The 20,032-nt window shown below is 38.1% G+C and overlaps 1 protein-coding gene across 1 annotated transcript; it reads left to right on the top strand.

Moving 5' to 3' along the window:
* The first annotated feature begins 5,081 nt into the window (after positions 1-5,081).
* RNF139 (ring finger protein 139) lies at positions 5,082-20,022 on the top strand. Its single transcript, XM_060775849.2, has 2 exons — positions 5,082-5,516; positions 17,693-20,022. The coding sequence occupies exons 1-2, from the start codon at positions 5,333-5,335 to the stop codon at positions 19,510-19,512; spliced, it is 2,004 nt and encodes a 667-aa protein (XP_060631832.1). The 5' UTR covers positions 5,082-5,332; the 3' UTR covers positions 19,513-20,022.
* The last annotated feature ends 10 nt before the right edge of the window (positions 20,023-20,032 follow it).

The following is a 20,032-nucleotide window of genomic DNA, read 5'->3' as shown; positions in this document are numbered from 1 at the left end:
ACTGCCATCAGGTATGATGCAAGATGCTGAACCGTATTACTAACATGCAAACAAGTTTAAACTTTACATCTGATTATGTATTGTCGAAGGCTTTACATCTGATTGACTTTGCATTTGGAATGAGGTGAGGAGAAATCTTCCTCTTGCTTTAGGCAGCAGCATGTGTTGCGCCATTTCTTTCATTTGCTTGCATGTTACGTAATTGTGTATATTACGTAAGATCACACACAGCTGTTCGCAACCTTGTTTTTGGTAGGAGATGAAATTAGAGAGCCTGGCATCGGGACTGCATAGTTCTCTGTTTATATTTGATAATTCAACTGTAAAGAATTTTTCTTCAGCTCTATGTATGACTCCCTTATTTATATCTGCTTATTATCAAACTGGAACCAAGCCTTTTTAGTGAAATTTCATTGTACTATTTGATGTACTTAGTCCTATTATCTCTTGACCATCAGGAACAATCAGGAAAGACGGGTAATACATAAAATTGCTGCTGCTGCTGTTGTTGTTGTTGTTATTATTATTATTATTATTATTAACTAAATTGGAGGTTATTTGTAGGGCTTCTTGGTGACTATCCCTTGACTTCTTAGGCAGAGGAAGGCATTACAGAAACATTTCATATTAGTTTTTAAAACTAACTAACAACAAAAACAATAATAATAACAGTAATAATAATGGGATTTTTTATCCACCTCTCCTTGCAGCTTGAGATGGAGTACTTACTTACTTAGGCAATCCCTCATTGTCTGAGTAGGATTGTCTTCCAAGATCGGTGTAGTGGTGGTGGATCTGTAGGTGACTGTGGAGCCCTATTCTTAATCTGCATCTTCTCCCACAGTGAGGGCATTGGTTTCCAGGTGGAAGGCAGTCCCGGTCAGGGTTGGCTTGATGCGCCTTCCTCTTGGCACATTTTTCTCTTTCGCCCTCCATTCATGCCTTTTCAAATTCTACAGCACTGCTGGTCACAGCTGACCTCCAGCTGGAGCGCTCAAAGGCCAGGGCTTCCCATTTCTCAGTGTCTATGCCAGAGGTTTTAAGGTTGGCTTTGAGCCCATCTTTAAATTTCTTTTCCTGTCCACCAACATTCCGTTTTCCGTTCTTGAGTTTGGAGTAGAGCAATTGCTTTGGGAAACGGTGGTCGGGCATCCGGATAACATGGCCAGTCCAGTAGAGTTGATGGCGGAGGACCATCACTTCAATGCTGATGGTCTTTGCTTCTTCCAGCACGCTGACATTTGTCCACTTGTCTTCCCAAGAGATTTGCAAGATTTTTTGGAGTTGGAGTACAACATAGTTAAAGTACACAAATAAAATACAATACTATTAAAATTCATATATTGTTGGAGGATGCAAGTACAGCAATTTACTTCAAAATGTACAGCCATAAAGATGCAATGAAATACAAGACATTTTATACAGTTCTGAAAGCCATTCAAACCTCTTGCTCCTTCCCCTGGTTGGCTGGAAAGGAGGCTGGTCAGGATCTGTGCTGGGATTGGCTGAGACCTCCGTTGACATCACCACATCCAGGCGGGGATTCCCTTGGCGGGGTGAATGGCAACTGAAGATTGGTCAGAGTAAAGGACCAATCAGCTGCAGAGACATCCCCTGGGAGTGCACTCTAGGGAAAACAATGACACAGATATGCTGATGAGCTTTTGATTAGCTCAAATGTCCAGTCCCATGCCAAACAAAGATATGGAGTTCAAGGGAGAAAGGTGCAAGACTCAAGGGATAAAAATGCTGATTTTGGGTAATCAAGGGCTTGACTGTCAATAAAAGAGTTAAAGAATGCACATTCTCTAAACTTCTATTTCTGTGAAGGACTGGCAGACTCTCAGTTTCATGCAAATTGTACAAACATTTTGGCTGTATCTGGCTGGCAAAGGAAATTGTCTATCTGTGCATATACACAATGAACTTGGAGGGGAAAACAGGCAAGGAATTATCATTATTATTTAAATTTTTGTTATATTGTATTAACAAATAATTTTATTATTATTATATTTATTGTTGTTGTTGTTCATTCGTTCAGTCGTCTCCGACTCTTCGTAACCTCATGGACCAGCCCACGCCAGAGCTCCCTGTCGGCCGTCACCACCCCCAGCTCCTTCAAGGTCAGTCCAGTCACTTCAAGGATGCCATCCATCCATCTTGCCCTTGGTCGGCCCCTCTTCCTTTTGCCTTCCACTTTCCCCAGCATAATTGTCTTCTCTAGGCTTTCCTGTCTCCTCATGATGTGGCCAAAGTACTTCAACTTTGTCTCTAGTATCCTTCCCTCCAGTGAGCAGTCGGGCTTTATTTCCTGGAGGATGGACTGGTTGGATCTTCTCGCAGTCCAAGGCACTCTCAGCACTTTCCTCCAGCACCAGAGCTCAAAAGCATCGATCTTCCTTCGCTCAGCCTTCCCTAAGGTCCAGCTCTCACATCCGTAGGTGACTACAGGGAATACCATGGCTTTGACTAGGCGGATCTTTGTTGCCAGTCTGTTGAATTGTGGGAATTTGTACTGGTATATTTTTTGTGATGATTGTTTGTGTAGCAGGCGTCTAAGTGCGCCTTGCAGTTGTAAGCCGCCCTGGGTCCCCTTCGGGGTGAGAAGGGCGGGGTACAAGAACCCCAAATAAATAAATAAATAAATAATGTCTCTACTCTTTACTATTTTATCGAGACTGGACATTGCTCTCCTCCCCAGAAGGAAGCGTCTTCTGATTTCCTGGCCACAGTCTGCATCTGCAGTAATCTTTGCACCTAGAAATGTACAAAGTCTGTCACGGCCTCCACATTTTCTCCCTCTATTTTCCAGTTGTCAATCATTCTTGTTGCCATAATCTTGGTTTTTTCGATGTTTAGCTGCAACCCAGCTTTTGCGCTTTCTTCTTCACCTTGATTAGAAGGCTCCTCAGCTCCTCCTCGCTTTCGGCCATCAGAGTGGTGTCATCTGCATATCTGAGGTTGTTAATGTTTCTTCCAGCCATTTTCACCCCAGCTTTGCATTCATCCAGCCCCGCACATCCTCGCATGATGTGTTCTGCATACAAGTTAAAAAGGTTGGGTGAGAGTATGCAGCCTTGCTGTACGCCTTTCCCAATCTTGAACCAGTGTGTTGTTCTGTGGTCAGTTCTTACTGTTGCTACTATTTATTTTAATTAGAAATATTTGATTTTTAATATATTTTTTAATTTTTTTCAATAATTATATTTAGTTTTATTATATTTTATTGGTTATGAGAAATATTTTATCAATATTTCTTAATAATTATTATTTTTATTATATATATAATTTTATTATAAATATTGTATTAAGAAAATGTTTTATTATATTATAATAAATATTTTATTATATATATTTATTTTCATTAGAAATATTTGATTTTAAATATATTTTTATATTTTTCAATAATTATATTTAGTTTTATTATATTTTATTGGTTATGAGAAATATTTTATCAATAATTTTTAATTATTATTATTTTTATTATAAATATTGTATAAAGAAATAATTTTATTATTATATTTATTATTATAATACATATTTTATTATATATATTTATTTTCATTATAAATATTTGAATTGTAATATATTTATATATTTTTTCCATAATTATATTTAGTTTTATTATATTTTATTGGTTATTATAAATATTTTATCAATAATTTTAATCATTATTATTATATTATATATATTATTTTTATTATAAATATTGTATTAAGAAATAATTTTATTATTATTATATTTTTTATAATAAATATTATATATATTTATTTTCATTATAAATATTTGATTTTTAGTAGGTTGCTATAGGTTTTTTCCGGGCTATATGCCCATGTTCTAGAGGCATTTTCTCCTGACGTTTCGCCTGCATCTATGGCAAGCATCCTCAGAGGTAGTGAGGTCTGTTGGAACTAGGAAAATGGGTTTACATATCTGTGGAATGACCAGGGTGGGACAAAGGACTCCTGTCTGTTGGAGCTAGGTGTAAATGTTTCAACTGACCACCTTGATTAGCATTTGATGGCCTGGCAGTGCCTGGGGCAGTCTTTTGTTGAGAGGTGATTAGATGTCCTTGATTGTTTCCCCTCTGTTGTTTTACTGTTGGTTATTATACATATATATAATTTTTATTATAAATATTGTATTAAGAAATAATTTTATTAATATTATATTTTGAAAATATTTTATTATATATATTTATTTTCATTACAAATATTTGATTTTTAATCTATTTTAATATATTTTTCAATAAGTAATTATATTTAGTTGTATTATATTTTACTGGTTATTATAAATATTTTATCAATACTTTTTAATAATTATTTTTATTATATATAATTTTATTATAAATATTGTATTAAGAAATAATTTTATTATTCTATTTATTATAATAAATATTTTATTATATATCTTTATATTCATTATATTTGATTTTTAATATATTTTAATATATTTTTCAATAAGTAATTATATTTAGTTGTATTATATTTTATTGGTTATTATAAATATTTTATCAATAATTTTTAAGAATTATTATTTTTATTATAAATATTGTAATAAGAAATAATTTTATTATTATATTTATTATAATAAATATTTTATTATATATATTTATTTTCATTAGAAATATTTCATTTTAATATATTTTTATATTTTTCAATAATTATATTTAGTTTTATTATATATTTTTATTGGTTATGATAAATATTTTATCAATAATTTTAAATAATTATTATTTTATGATAAATATTTTTATATATTGTTTTTATTATATTTTGTGAACAAATAATTTTAGGCCCAAAGTTAGGGATCTAAGGGAAAGTAACGCACATGCGCAGAAGTGATTATTTTGAGGCGCGCGCGGTTCGGCCAACGGTCGTTACGAGGGAGGGGGGAAGGGGGAGAGGGAGGAGCAGAGGCTCGCGCTCCCTCACTGGGCGGGGCCTACGAGAAGAAGAGGCGCGAGCCGTGATTGACTCCTTCCTCCTCACACTTTCACCCAATTCCCTCTCTTCACCCTCCGAGGGGGCGGGGCAACGGCATTGTGACGCAAGGACGCCGCGGCCGCGCCCCCTTTGCGTGCTTACAGGAGGACGTCGGCGACGCATTCGCCGCCGGAGCCACAGGAGGAAGCAGCGCGCGCGTTGGAAGGAACGGGAGAAGGAGATCGTCATGGCGGCGGCCGCCCAGCAAGTGCCACCCCCGCCGCGGCCGGCGTCCCGACAGCCTCGTCGCCCCGCCAAGAGAGCCGGACGGTTGTAACGCCCACCGCCCTCGCCGTGGTGGTCTTCTCCGCCGCCAGAGACGGACGGGAGGCGGCGGGGTCTCGGGGATGGCGGCCCCGGGCCCCCCTCAGCCGCCGCCCCTGCGGCTGGGCCCGCGGCTCTGGGCCGGCGTGGAGGTGGCGCTGCGGGTGCCCAGCCTCTTCCTCATCGATGCCATCTTCAACTCGCCCCCGGCCTTCCCCGGCGACTCCCTCTGGAACAGCCTCTTGGGGGCGCTGCTGCGGCTGATGGGTGAGAGAGGGGGGGGGGGAGAAATACCCAGGCCTTTCCCAGAGCCGTCCTCTCCTGTTTCCCCCTTGACAGCCTTCCCCTGTTATGCCCTATTTATTTGCTTGTGTCAGAAGCGAATTCAGAATACAGTTAATAATAATAATAATAATAATAATAATAATAATAATAATGAACTTTATTTATATCCTGCCCTCTCATAGAATCATAGAGTTGGAAGAGACCTCATGGGCCATCCAGTCCAACCCCCTGCCAAGAAGCAGGAATATTGCATTCAAAGCACCCCTGAAAGATGGGTACCACAATTCAAGAGAGATATTGACAAGCTGGAATGTGTCCAGAAGAGAGCGACTAAAATGATAAAGGGTCTGGAGAACAAGCCCTATGAGGAGCGGCTTAAGGAGCTGGGCATGTTTAGCCTGAAGAAGAGAAGGCTGAGAGGAGACATGATAGCCATGTATAAATATGTGAGAGGAAGCGACAGGGAGGAGGGAGCAAGCTTGTTTTCTGCTTCCTTGGAGACTAGGACGCGGAACAATGGCTTCAAACTACAAGAGAGGAGATTCCATTTGAACACGAGGAAGAACTTCCTGACTGTGAGAGCCATTCAGCAGTGGAACTCTCTGCCCCGGAGTGTGGTGGAGGCTCCTTCTTTAGAAGCTTTAAAACAGAGGCTGGATGGCCATCTGTCAGGGGTGATTTGAATGCAATATTCCTGCTTCTTGGCAGGGGGTTGGACTGGATGGCCCATGAGGTCTCTTCCAACTCTTTGATTCTATGATTCTATGGCCATCCAGCCTCTGTTTAAAAGCTTCCAAAGAAGGAGCCTCCACCACACTCCGGGTCAGAGAGTTCCACTGAGTTGCAGTGAATGTAATGTATATCATGTATTAAAAAACCACTAAGTTAAAAACATTCCTTTGAGCAGAAGCTGGCCTCTTCCAGTGCTGATGTAAGAAGGTCCCTCATTGTGCATGTGGCAGAGCTCAGGCTGCATTGTAGTAAGTGGTCTGGTTTGCTCTTTTACACACTCTCGTAATAATAATAATAAAAGTAATAAAACTCAGAGCGGCTCACAACAATGTAACAGTGCAAACATTAAACATTAATAAGACCAACAATTTAAAACTAGATCAACCAAAAATAAATATTCAAAATCAATATGAAAGACAAATAAGACATATTAAATTGACACAAAAACATCCTCCATAAATAAGGTATGATTATGTTATATAAAAGCAATGAAAACATGTCAGTCACTGTCTGGTTAATAATACCAGTAAAATCCAGTTAAAAATTAATCGTGTTTACATCCTCCAGCCATTGGGTATTATTACATTTAACCATTATCAAAAACCTGTTTTAAAAACCAGGTTGTCAGTTCCTTCCGAAATGTCGAGAGCCTAGGAGCTTGCCTAATTTCCCTGGGAAGGGTGTTCCAGAACCGGGGGGCCACTACTGAGAAGGCCCCCTTCCTCGTCCCCACCAGCAATGGAGGTGGGATCATGAGAAGGGCCTCCCTGGCAGATCTTCAGGCCTGCACAGATCCATAGGGAGAGATGCGGTTGCGTAAATAGGCTGGACCCGAAGCATGTGTCGACTCCACCTTGTAGCCCCATTTATCAAGATTGGCTCGTGATACCAATCTGTATCTGTTCAGTGCCTTCCAAGTCGCCCAGTCTCCTGTGTGCTCAGGGGGGAGTTTCTCATCTGGTATCAGCCACTGACTGAGGTTCCAGGTTTTAGCCTGCCACTTTTGGACTCCTGCTTGCTGAGATGTTCCTGCGAGTATCTCTGTAGATCTTAGGAAGCTGTTTCTTGATTTAAGACATCGGCATGTTGGCTGATATCCTGACAGAGGATGGACTGGAAATGTCAATGCCTTGGTCCTTTCACTACTGGCTGCTACTTCCTGACAGATATCAAGTGGTGCAATAGCAGCCAAATAGTATAATTTTTCCAGAGGTGTAGGGCGTAGACATCTTGTTATAATGCGCCATGTCTCATTAAGGGCCACATCCACTGTTTTAATATGGTGAGATGTATTCCACACTAGGCATGTGTATTCAGCAGCAGAGTAGCAAAGCACAAGGACAGATGTCTTCACTGTGTCTGGTTGTGATCCCCAGGTTGTGCCAGTCAGCTTTTTTATGATATTATTTCTGGCACCCACTTTTTGCTTTTTGCTTGATACTTAAGCAGTGTTTCTTGTATAATACCCTGTTCTTCTTCCTTTCTTGTACCAGGAAAGGAGCAGGAATGTGTTCCATATAGGGAAGAAAAACAAACACCACAGGAAAAACAAACACCACCAGCGCTACCCAAAGATATGTGTGTATACACACACACATATTATATTATGTTTGGCTGGAGTTACATTTTAAAAATGGACTTGTTCTGACTTATGTACAAATTCAACTTAAGACCAAACCTCCAGAAGCTAGCTTGTTTGTAACTTGGGGACTGCTTGTACATTAATGTAATTTATATATTTTAAAAGCATTTTTGTATCTTTTCTAAAAAGTGTTAGGGAAATCTCCAAAATAGCAGAGTATTTAGAAACACAAAACAGGTGTGGTGTTGTGGCTGTAAAAGAATTCTTGAGCTAAGGAGGCAAAGAAGCAGAGTTTCATCCTTAAAGTTTCAAAAGGTTTATCAAATATAAGACCTACATTTCTTGATAGAAAAGATTGGGTCTTAGCTTCTCTCTAACTCCATTACTTCTAAGGTTCAAACAAAAGGAAAAAAATGTTCTTACTACATTTTCTCAATCACATGGAGTAAAGAGAGGTCTGAATGAAAAGGTGGGAAATGTCTATGACAAGTCATCAGTTAGGATGGGAAGAGAGAGAACAGATACATCAACAGACATGGGGGGAGGGATTCCCTCAGCCTAGCCTAATGCTATCTATATGCTTCTCATTGAGTACGGCAGACTTGAGCGTGTGTGGTTGAATTCCAACAAAAAGTAATGTTTCCTTCCTTGGAAGCTTTTAAACAGAGGCTGGATGGCCATCTGTCAGGGATGCTTTGATTGTGCTTTTCCTGCATGGCAAGGGGGTTGGATTACATGGCCTGTTTGGTCTCTTTCAACTCTTCTATGATTTATACCACCATTTTAACCAATGAGGATAGCATAAAACATGTACAACCAGAAATTGTATGTGCATATAAAGCCTCACAACATCCCAGCAAGCAGCAGCACATCTCAGGTAGTTAATCAGGGAGGATATCATGATATCATAAGCTAGATTGCCTACCATAAGCAGTTGTTTTAAAAGGTCTTGATTGTGGCTGGTAAAATCAGACTTAAAAATTAGACTGATGACATTCTAGGAGTACTTCAAGTGGTGAGTACTCAAATCTGGAATTTTTTAAAAAGATTGATTAGCTAAACATTTCTCAAGCATTGCTTAGCAAGATTATTTGGTTAAGCTTGTTTGGTTAACCTTTTATGGTCTTGCTTTAGGCAAGGTTGATCTCATATCTGTAACCTTTGGCATATCAGTGTCTTTTTCAGTAGAACCAGTATGAAACTACTGCAGGTTTGATCTTTGTAGAATTTGTTTATGTGTGATTTCAAGTTGTTTTCAGATTAAAAGTGACAATAAGACAAACCTATCATCAAGTTTTCTTGGTTTGGAGTGAGTGTGCCTTTGCCTTCCTCTGAGACTAAGATACATTAAAGCCACTACACCATTGTAGTGGATGTTGTTGAGACCATATAGCAATAATATGTGGAGTCTACATGTGTATTTTTTCTTCATTGTGTTCATTTACTGGAAAGCCACAGTAAGGCAGCTCAGCAGAAATGTGTGACTCACATGTGACAGTACGATTAGTGTGCTTTTACAGCACAAAACATGTTATCTATTCAAAACAAATCATACTTCAAATGCTTTGTAGATCAGGCTTGCAAATAGCATTAACTTGGTTGTTTGCAGTAAGATAGTTCTCCAAGTGACAAGAGCCTTTACTGATAAGACATTTGATTTTTTCCAGATTTTTGTGTGTGTTTGTGTTAGAAATAATTAGCATTTATTTGTGAACCGCAGTCTTTTCAAATACATCTGTTAATGAGTCTAATTGCGTTTTTGCAATGGCTAAACAATACTTGGATTTTAACACACACACCCCAAAATATTTAGCAACACCAATTATCTGAAATTTCTCTACCCAGTACTTCACATTATCAATGTGACTTTATCATTCAAAACAACGAGAGGTTGTCATAATGTTGCTATTGATGCCAACCTGAATGGTTTTAAAGGTACATGGAAAGCTCAATTGCATATATCTTCTGATGTGCTTTTCCTAGGCAACTGATTAGTCACAGTGTAATTTTGGATGACTGGAATGATATTCAGTCTGTACAGTTATGATTCTGTTTTCCATTTCACCTTCCATGGCAACATCCTGTGTTATCTCATGGTTTACAGTTTGGTGAAACACTAGAGCTTCCTGGCTTAGAAGTCTAAATACTTCTTAAACTCCCTGGATTGAATCATGGTAGTGAAAGTAGCATCCCAGTACTACAACCACATAGTGTGAATGGACGCTAGATAAATCTTTGGTCTGAACCAAGTTGCCTGACTTGGGGTCAGACATACTCGTTCTTAGAATCAGTCCTGTTGAATCAATGAAGTAAGTTAGTGATACTTAACTTGAATGGATCTGTTCTAAACATGTGTAAGTCTCGAACCAACTAGAAAAAGTGTATCTCACAAAGATGGGATTATACTATGTAAAATATTTGAAAAAATCTGTTCCTGGTTTGAAAGTGTTATTTCCTACTTAACTGTTCTGTACTTACTTTGAGGGTAGTTGTTATACTTCATAAACTTCATTTTGTGGCTGCCACAAATTTGTTGAATTGGATGAGAGACTACTAGATATTCATTGAAAGACTATGTGCTGCAGGATGTCCCACAAAAATAAAGTTTTAGGAATTTAATAAACTTTTCCCATGTTTTTATGATAGAAACGGAGACCCCGGTGGCGCAGTGGGTTAAACCCCTGTGCCAGCAGGACTGAAGACTGACAGGTTGCAGGTTCAAATCCGGGGAGAGGCGGATGAGCTCCCTCTATCAACTCCAGCTCCTCATGCGGGGACATGAGAGAAGCCTCCCAAAAGGATGATAAAAACATCAAATCATCCAAGCGTCCCCTGGGCAACGTCCTTGCAGATGGCCAATTCTCTCACACCAGAAGCGACTTGCAATTTCTCAAGTTGCTCCTGACACGACCAAAAAAAAATTGATAGAAACAATTAGGAAATGACATTTATAACCCAGGAACAAGAATCGTGTTGCCTAGTGTTATATTTAGAGTGCTTCACTTTCCTTGTCAGCTCCATATAACTGAAGTAAAATTGTAGACCTTATCAGGACCATATCTCGTTCAGCCTGCCTGAAGATGCATAAGAATTGCATACTTTGCAGCTGATCTGTGTAAATGAGATCTGACAGGTCTGTCTCCAGATGATCTCTGTTAAGAGTACAATAATGAGATTAAATGATTAAGATAGCTTGAGAACTATGGTTCAGTGGTTCCTATATTGAAAGGATTAAGGATATGAAAGAGAAGACCTTTTATTTGAGACTGTTCGTTCTTTATCACTTATGAGAATAATCTTAAAGCTGACATTTGTATGGATCACTGAAGTACAGAAAATGGATATAGCTTGTGTTGAGGCATATACTTACCCTTCCCACTTGAGTTTTAAAGTTGCTCACACAGAATAACTGAATCATTGAATTCTTAACGTTTCAAAGCTCACAGATCTTTGAAACGTTATCGTGCGTCTAGTTTTGCCATTGACTTGTCATTTACCAAGAAAATAAAACACATAACTACACAGAGGAAAATAGAAAATGTGACCAATGTTAAAATGCAGGTGTAACAAATTCTTTAAAATATATGTCAACTGATGCCTTTAATATTAGAATGCTTGTCTAATATTACTTGACAAATTTTAAAAATTAAAATGAATCAAAACAGATTGATTATTTTCTTTAAATTTCAGTCTGGACACTTTTTTACACAACATATCTATACCTTGTGTTTACTTGAAAGTAAGATTTTTTTTCAATTCAGTGTAATTTACAGATAAATATGTATAGTAGGAAACGAGGGTGACTTAGGGATTAAGTGTTAGTCTATGGTTTAAATCCAACACTCAAGCCACTATGCTATGCTGATTCCCTATCATATATAATCTGTTTAGTTCATTGTTTAGATGTCTGCTTAGTCATCGAAACCCACTGGGTGACCCTGGGAAGTTGCATGCTCTCAACCTTAATAAAAGGCAAGGGGCCACTGAACAAATCTTGCTTAGAAAACTCTCTGATAGGATTGCCTGAAGTTGGAAACAGTATACCATATTTACTCAAATATAATTCACCATTGAATGTAATGCACATCTCAATTTTGAAGGTGTGCATTGCAAAAAAAAAAAAAGGATTTGCTTACAAATGGAATGCGAGGCAATGGTGACCACAAAAAATCTGGTGTGAAGCCACACCTCTCCATCTGGCCTTCCCACCAGCTTTTTCGCGGCCACCATCACCTTCCCAGCAGCCTTTTCCTAACCACTGCTGCCTCTCTGTTTCCGAATGGGATCTCTTGTCCAACAGCATATATGGCTTTAGGTGTGTGATTGTAATGTACCGTCAAATCTAATGCACACCTCAATTTTTGCAATGTAATTTAACCTTAAAAAAGGAGGGTGAGCGTTCATCTCTGGTAAATATGCTAATAGGAATGTCAGGAATCTAGCTTTCTAGTTGCTGTTGGACTTCTATTTCTATCCACCTTAGACAGCATAGTGATGAGGAGGGACAAATTTTGTCTACTCTGAGGGACAGGATTTGAATCTAAATGACAAACAGGGTGCTTTCTTTTCACCTGACCTACATCTTTTTCTTTCCCCAGTCCAGGGAGTGTTATTGGTGTTCAAATTCCATTGAAGTCAGTGGAATTAACATTAACTATAGCTATCGTTAGCTATGGCATAAATTAAGCATGACTGACTTTTCTGGATTGGACACACAGCCAGTAAACTAATCATGTAAGAATTTAGTATTAAAACCTCAGTGTTTTGTAAAAGCCAGAATCCCTGTTATGTTGCATTTTGAATAGCCAGGCTTCCTGACACTTCATTGGCTTTGGTTGTAAGAGCAAGTTGTATTTGACTCAGCTGTTGTAATTAGTTATAATGGGTCCTATCGAACTAAACTGGGACATTCAGATGTGCTAGCGTCTTCTAGAATCAAATAGGATTCTTTGTAACTATGACTCATGAGTTAAATCTGGATAAGGTTGCCTAATGCTAAAAAATGTTTGCTTGGTATCTAATTGCACCATAATGTAGCACTAATCAAATGACAGTATGTGAGTTAGAAATTGTGGTACAGAGATTCTAAGGGACAATATTATTATGGCAACCTACGCTATCCAGGTCCTATTTCCAAGGCAAAGTTATAGTAACATTAGCGAGGAAAATGTTTTATTCAGTATCCATGAACTGTGTTTCATTAGATTTTTAAGTGTTATTAAATCTCAAGACCTGACTATGCAATGAGTGGATTATTGTGATTCTAAAAATTACAGTGAGAAATTTTAAGGAGCCAGAATAAGATGTGTAAAAAATTGTGCTAGTCTATATGCCATTGGAGAGAGTATGAGAAAGAGTTTGTTTCCAGAATACTGTAATTTTAGGACTAAATCAGCAGGTATTCTCATCAACCCTAGCTAACAAAACATTGATGATAGTTACAGGCAAGAACCAGGCAGTGGAGGGCCACAGATTGGCTATCTTTTGGCTAAATCCAATTATGAGTCCCAACTACAGTATGACCATTAAATCAATGGGAATTTTGTAGCTCATCGTTTACGTCAGTCCCAGAGAATTAATGGTGAAATCTACTTGGGACTGACAATTGGATTTAGGTATTATATTTTTACTTTTGAGTGATGGGATTATTTTGAATAATTTGTATAATTGTACAAACTAAGACCTTGAAGGAGCTGGGGGTGGTGACGGCCGACAGGGAGCTCTGGCGTGGGCTGGTCCATGAGGTCACGAAGAGTCGGAGATGACTGAACGAATGAACAACAACAAAGTGTTAGTTTGTCTTCACTGTTTTATCCCCTACGAGCTTTTCCCTTATATATATCTATATATCGTTATTCCTATCTCATCCAGTATTTTATCATTTTATGTCATACGTTCGGCCTGCCCATTGTGATTGATTTTTCACCCTGTTACTTTGTACTGTTTTATTTACTTTGTTTTATTTATTTTATTGTGATGATATCTTTGTTGTTCTGTATTTACTGTTACGTATTATCGTGCTTGGCCTCATGTAAGCTGCCCCAGGGTAGAAATAAAGATTGTTGTTGTTCAATGTATTGTCGAAGGCTTTCATGGCCCAAAAAAACCTACAACAACCTATTGTTGTTATTAAATGTCATAATGTTTCCAGTACTTCAATGTATGTGCATGCATTAGTAAGAAAATCCAACTAACTGTAACAATTACGTGTCTGGTGTGTATGTTCAAATTGCCTGTTAACATATGGCGACCACATGAATTTCAGAGGTTTTTCTTAGGCAAGGAATATTCAGAGATGGTTTGCCTAGTTCATTCCTCTGACATATATAGCATATAGCACCCAGTATTCATTGGCAATCTGTAATCCAAGTATTAACCGTGGTTCACACTATTTAGTTTCCAAAACCACATTATTCAGAACTATGGTGTAGCAATTGGGAGATGAATATTATCTTCCCTCAATCTCAGTGCTTACTGCATTGACTGTATTTGTTAGTGTAATTATTGTTAGAAAAAACACTACCTGCGATGTGCACTTTTAGTCCTTTACAAATATTCTAAGAGTTAATAACAGAAGTTTTCTCTTTAAAGATCTACAAAGTTATTTCCCATTCATTTTTAATTACTGGGTTAATTGCTTTTCTGTCTTTCAACTAGCTAATTCTTAGTTCAAAGAGCAATGTTTTCTGACTCTTTTATCAGGAAGTTAGAATTGGATGGCCTTGCACTCCATTATTCAGAAGCATTTTAACAGACCTTAAGCCTCAGTCAGATTATAGTGGGTTGTGTTTGGGGTTGCCTCATTGATTTCAGTGGAACTGCTTTAAGCATGACTAAATATAGATTAAACCCAGTGTATATGAGATGTTATGATGGGACTCATGACAGTATTTTCGCTGCTTTCATATTTGCTAATACCACAAATTCAGGACAAGCACATGGCTTCCTGAACCTTTTTGTTGTGTCCCAAGGGCCAGATTCCAACCCTAATTCTTAGTCTTTGGAAATCTTGATATCTTCAAAGCTTTATAGAAAAACTTGACATGATTCGTCTGAGATACATCCCTTCTTTGGTTCCATGTTTGGTATATTTCAAAAACAGCTGTTGCAGTGCTTCACTGCTCCCTGAAACAGTATAAGTTTGTCTCTGTTTCCAGTAACTAGTGTAAGTGAAAGGTCAGTGTTATAAACAAATTATTTTAAGCTGGGAGAAGAGGGGTACGCTTCTGCTTATCCTAAACCATCACCATTTGCCTTAGATGGACCAATGGGTTTTTAAAGTTAATTTCTTCCTCCAAGGCAGATGGCAGGGAAACCTATCTTAAGCACTCCGATTACTTGTTTTTATGATCATCTTTTCCCCTAAACTATCTTCTCTCCAGACTAAGTTTATGAATATAAAATATCTATGCCTTAGTTGTACGAAATGACTTACCTCCCCTGCCACTATTACTATATAGTAAAATGCATGTATACTGCCTTTCTGCTTAATACAGTTTTTTAAAAAGCGTATTGCTAGATTTTGTTTTCAAATTCAGAGTTTGCTTGATTAATGACATAACTTACTGTCATAAGGCATATATAATAAGAAGCATTAGGCTGATGCTTCTTCCACAATGATTTAATCTTTAAGCTAAGAGAAGCTTGCACAAGTGATGACCTGACCCACTATTGTAGTAGTACAGCAGAACTCAAGGGCCTGTTTTGACTGTGTGTTGGAGACAACAAAAATAGGAGGCGCCTTAAAAATTTGATAAAACAGCTGTAGAAGATTGGCAGGGTGTGCCCAGTTTTTTACTTCCAAAGGCTTATATTTTACCAAGTATATCAAAGTTCAAGTGGATTTTCAAAGCACCTTGCCAGTTCTTTGAATATACTAAGAATTTTCAGCTGTCTTAGAAATGCCTTTCCTAAAAAATGGATAGTAAGTTTTCCGTATCTAGTCTGGTATCAGATACTGTGCATTAATCAGCATACAGACCAGACTTCTTGAACAGTTATACCCCAATAGAGGTATTATATTTCTTCTATTGTAAGATGCCCTTTCCTCCTATATAAACATCTCTAAAAACAGGGTGTGTCATAGGTACTTTTTAAATATACAAATGCTTTTTTTGTTTGTGGTACTGAAATTAGTGTGTGTCTTACAATCAGTAGCATCATAGAATCAAAGAAATACGGTATTTGTGCGTGGACACGAAGCATATTGTGCACCCTCTGTCCTGAGTTCCTTTGTAGCTTAGTTACACTTAATATTTGAGTATATTGTTGGTCACTTTGAGTAATTTTGAACATTATCAGCCTCCACATTAATTAACAGTATATACCAGGCATGCCCAATCAGTTGCCCTCCAGCTGTTTGGGCCTCCAACTCCCAGAAACTAGCCAGCTTGTCCAAAGGTTAGGAATTCTGGGAGCAGAAGTCCAAAACATCTGAGAGCCACAGGTTGTGCAGGCCTGGCATATTCTCTAAAGAAGATTTGATGGTTGCCTGTATCCTAACCCTGTATAGCCTCAGAACCTCCTGTATAACACATATTCATTGGATCATTATGTTTAAATTCATCTTGACAGAATCCAGCTCAAATTCAGTGGGCTTATTACAATAGCAATGCATCCGTGGCTTTCCATATGACTGGCTCTTGCTATCCTGTCAGGATGACCTGCACCTGGTTTATTAGCTACTTAAATCTCTATAGCATCCAGATACTATGATTCAGGACAATAGAGTAACCAAGGAAATGACTGGTATATCTGTGGTTGCACAAGGTTAAGAATGTAAAGCCACAAGGTTGGAAAAGCAAGCTTTCTCCAGGTTTGTGGAAGAGGGGAGAAAAAAAGTCCCATGTTCAGAGAAATTAATTAAAGAGAGATAATTACATAATAGGCTGTGACAGTTTCACTCTGTCATTTGTCCCAGTATACTACTAAAATAAATGTGTGTGTGTGTGTGTATATAAAAATAAAAAGTACTTCAAAGATTCCTGTATGACTTGATGGATCTGGACCAGACTTGGTAGACATACTCTTCTATATACAAATTAAAATGCTAGCAAGTTTTAAACAAAAAAATCCACACCTTTGGTTTGTTGCTATATTTTTTTAAAGTGACCTACATTAGCGGCCCATGAGCCTCATGTTACAACACATGGATGTAGTCGCAAGAGTGTTCTATGTCGAAAGAAAGAAAGAAAGAGTGTTCTATGTCCCAAGAAAGTCTACATTAGAGGGAGAGATGACAAATGGAAGAGAGCTAGAGCATCACCACAGAGACAATCTAGGCATAAAAAAGAAAAACCGAAACAACAAAGAAAATTACAGATATTTTTATTCACCTCTAGTTGGACCATTACTATTTCTAGTAATTAGTATTAGTAACTACATACACTAGTCCGCTTATAACTGCATCTTAAAATCTGCTTTCTGTGATAAACAATGCACAAGGGTAGTATGCCTATTTGCTTGTCTTTTTAAGACTTCTGCATGCGCTATCAAAGGTTAAACATGAAGTTCCAAGTCCATTTTGTAACATACCATATCTGGTGGGAAAAATGATGGAATGTTGCCACAGGAGTCACTTAGAATTTGGTGATAATACGAATTATCTTTGAATAATCACTTACTACCATTGAAAATCTTATTCCCTCTTTGGCCTTATCACTTAGATAGAAGTTGATTTTTTGTATATGTCAAGTTAGTTGTCTTAGAAAGAATCTAAAAGCAGTCAAGACCTGGATTTTTTTTTTGAAATTATGAATATATGAATTCCTTTAAGACATTGCATAATTGCTCACTGTATGATGAACATACAACTTACCTATTTCTTTCTGTTTTTTTCTTACAGGTGTCTTGGTATTCACTGTTGTTCTTGTTCTGTCTCAAAGAGCACTTTTCAGGTTTTATGTGATCAGCTCTGCTATTCTGCTAGCAGCAACATCAGTGTTGGTGAACTATTATGCTTTTTTGCACATAAACTTCCACAGTGCCTCTTACACAACAGCTTTTGGAGTTCAGCTCCTTCCTCAGAAAGGACCTTCTTTATGGATGACCCTCATTATCCTTCAGCTTGCCTTTGGAATTGGCTACGTTGCACTGTTAAATATCGACTCAATATACTCCCAGCTAATCATTCTGGATTTATTGATTCCTATTGCAGGCCTAATTATTGAATTACCTTTACACATCAGGCAGAGTTTAGTCTTTACCTCAGGCATCATTTTGACTTTCTACACCCTCGCCATTTTAGCTTTTAAGATGAAACGGTTCTACTACTCTACAAGGTATGTTTTCCTTCTTATAAGGCACATGTATCGCATTTATGGATTACAATTGTTGCTGGAAGATACATGGAAAAGGATTCGTTTTCCATCTGTATTGCGTGTCTTTTGGCTAATGAGGCTTATAATTCAAGCTGTTGTACTAACTTATGTTGTCAAAATGGCCGAAACCGATCCAGGCAGGAAATTCTACACGATTTCTTGGGACAATTTCTGGGATTTACTTTGCAGCCTTATTATCAGCGGATGTGATTCTACTTTAACTGTGTTAGGCATGAGTGCTGTAATTTCATCTGTAGCTCATTATCTGGGCCTTGGAATTTTGGCCTTTATTGGATCTACTGATGAAGATGACAAGAGGCTTGGTTTTGTGGCACCAGTCCTTTTTTTTATTTTGGCCCTACAGACTGGCTTAAGTGGACTCAAGCCAGAAGAGAGACTGGTCCGTTTAAGTAGAAACATGTGCCTTTTGCTGACTGCAGTCCTCCATTTTATCCATGGGATGACAGACCCAGTCCTAATGTCTTTGAGTGCCTCCCATGTGTCTTCATTTCGCAGACACTTCCCAGTTCTTTTCGTCTCAGCTTGCCTGTTTGTTCTTCCAATTTTGCTCAGTTACATCCTTTGGAACCACTATGCACTAAATACATGGCTGTTTGCTGTTACCGCATTTTGTGTAGAACTCTGCTTGAAGGTTATTGTTTCAGTCACTGTTTATATACTTTTCATGATTGATGGCTACTATAATGTACTATGGGAAAAGCTGGATGATTATGTCTACTATGTTCGATCAACGGGCAATATTGTTGAGTTTGTATTTGGAGTAGTTATGTTTGGGAATGGCGCTTACACCATGGTGTTTGAATCAGGAAGCAAAATTCGGGCTTGTATGATGTGCCTACATGCCTATTTCAATATTTATCTGCAAGCAAGGAATGGCTGGAAAACCTTTATAAACCGCAGGACAGCAGTTAAGAAAATCAACTCACTTCCTGAAGTCAAAGGAGACAGATTACGTGAAATAGATGATGTGTGTGCAATCTGCTATCATGAGTTTACTACATCTGCCCGTATAACTCCATGTAATCACTACTTCCATGCACTTTGCCTTCGGAAATGGCTCTATATCCAGGACACTTGTCCAATGTGCCATCAAAAAGTTTATATTGATGAGAAGGAGAACACAAATCTCTCAAATAACAATGGCTTTGTTGCACTTGATGAAAATGAACCAAATGAAAATCCTGTCCAAGATGAAGCAGCTGCAGCCGATGTCGAAAATGAACTGAATGAAGATAATGGCAGTACAGAGAGTGAAGAGGAGGAAGAACCCGAGAGCTCAGCTCAGTGTGATGTCTCAGTGTCTGAACAACACTCTGACAATTGAACAGGACTTTCACTGGTTTAAAAATGTCATATACTAAACACTGTGGGTGTTTGTAAATAGTGGAGTTCAACAATGGAATAAAAGCTTCACTTCATCAGTGTGTATCTAAGCACAAGAACAGTATCTCAAAATGTTGAATCTGTGAATGGGTTGTTAATTTACTGTGATGTGCTACTGTAAATATACCTCCAATTACTGCTGGTCTCTTTTGAGACCACCTTAATCTTTATGTACATTATTGTACATGGAATAAAGTGTTTTCGCATATTTTTAAAGAGTTGAACAAAACACTCCTTAATTGTTGATAAAATGATGGTGTATATGTTGGGCCAAGATCACCATACTTCGATAAACTGAAACCACTCAATTATAGGATATATTGAAAATTGTCTCTCAAGGAGGCACCCATGAAAACAGTGAACAAGAGCTAGCACTCTGTTTTTTAAAAAAAAGTCTGTGAAAATATAGTTTCCAAACCGACAGCTATAATAAAGTTTAGGTTTCTCTTAAGTGTTGCCAT

This window comes from Anolis sagrei, chromosome 4 (assembly GCF_037176765.1).
Source record: "Anolis sagrei isolate rAnoSag1 chromosome 4, rAnoSag1.mat, whole genome shotgun sequence".
Classification (NCBI taxonomy): domain Eukaryota; kingdom Metazoa; phylum Chordata; class Lepidosauria; order Squamata; family Dactyloidae; genus Anolis; species Anolis sagrei.
Note: the sequence above shows the minus strand (reverse complement) of the source record. Positions and strands in the feature narration are given on the sequence as shown.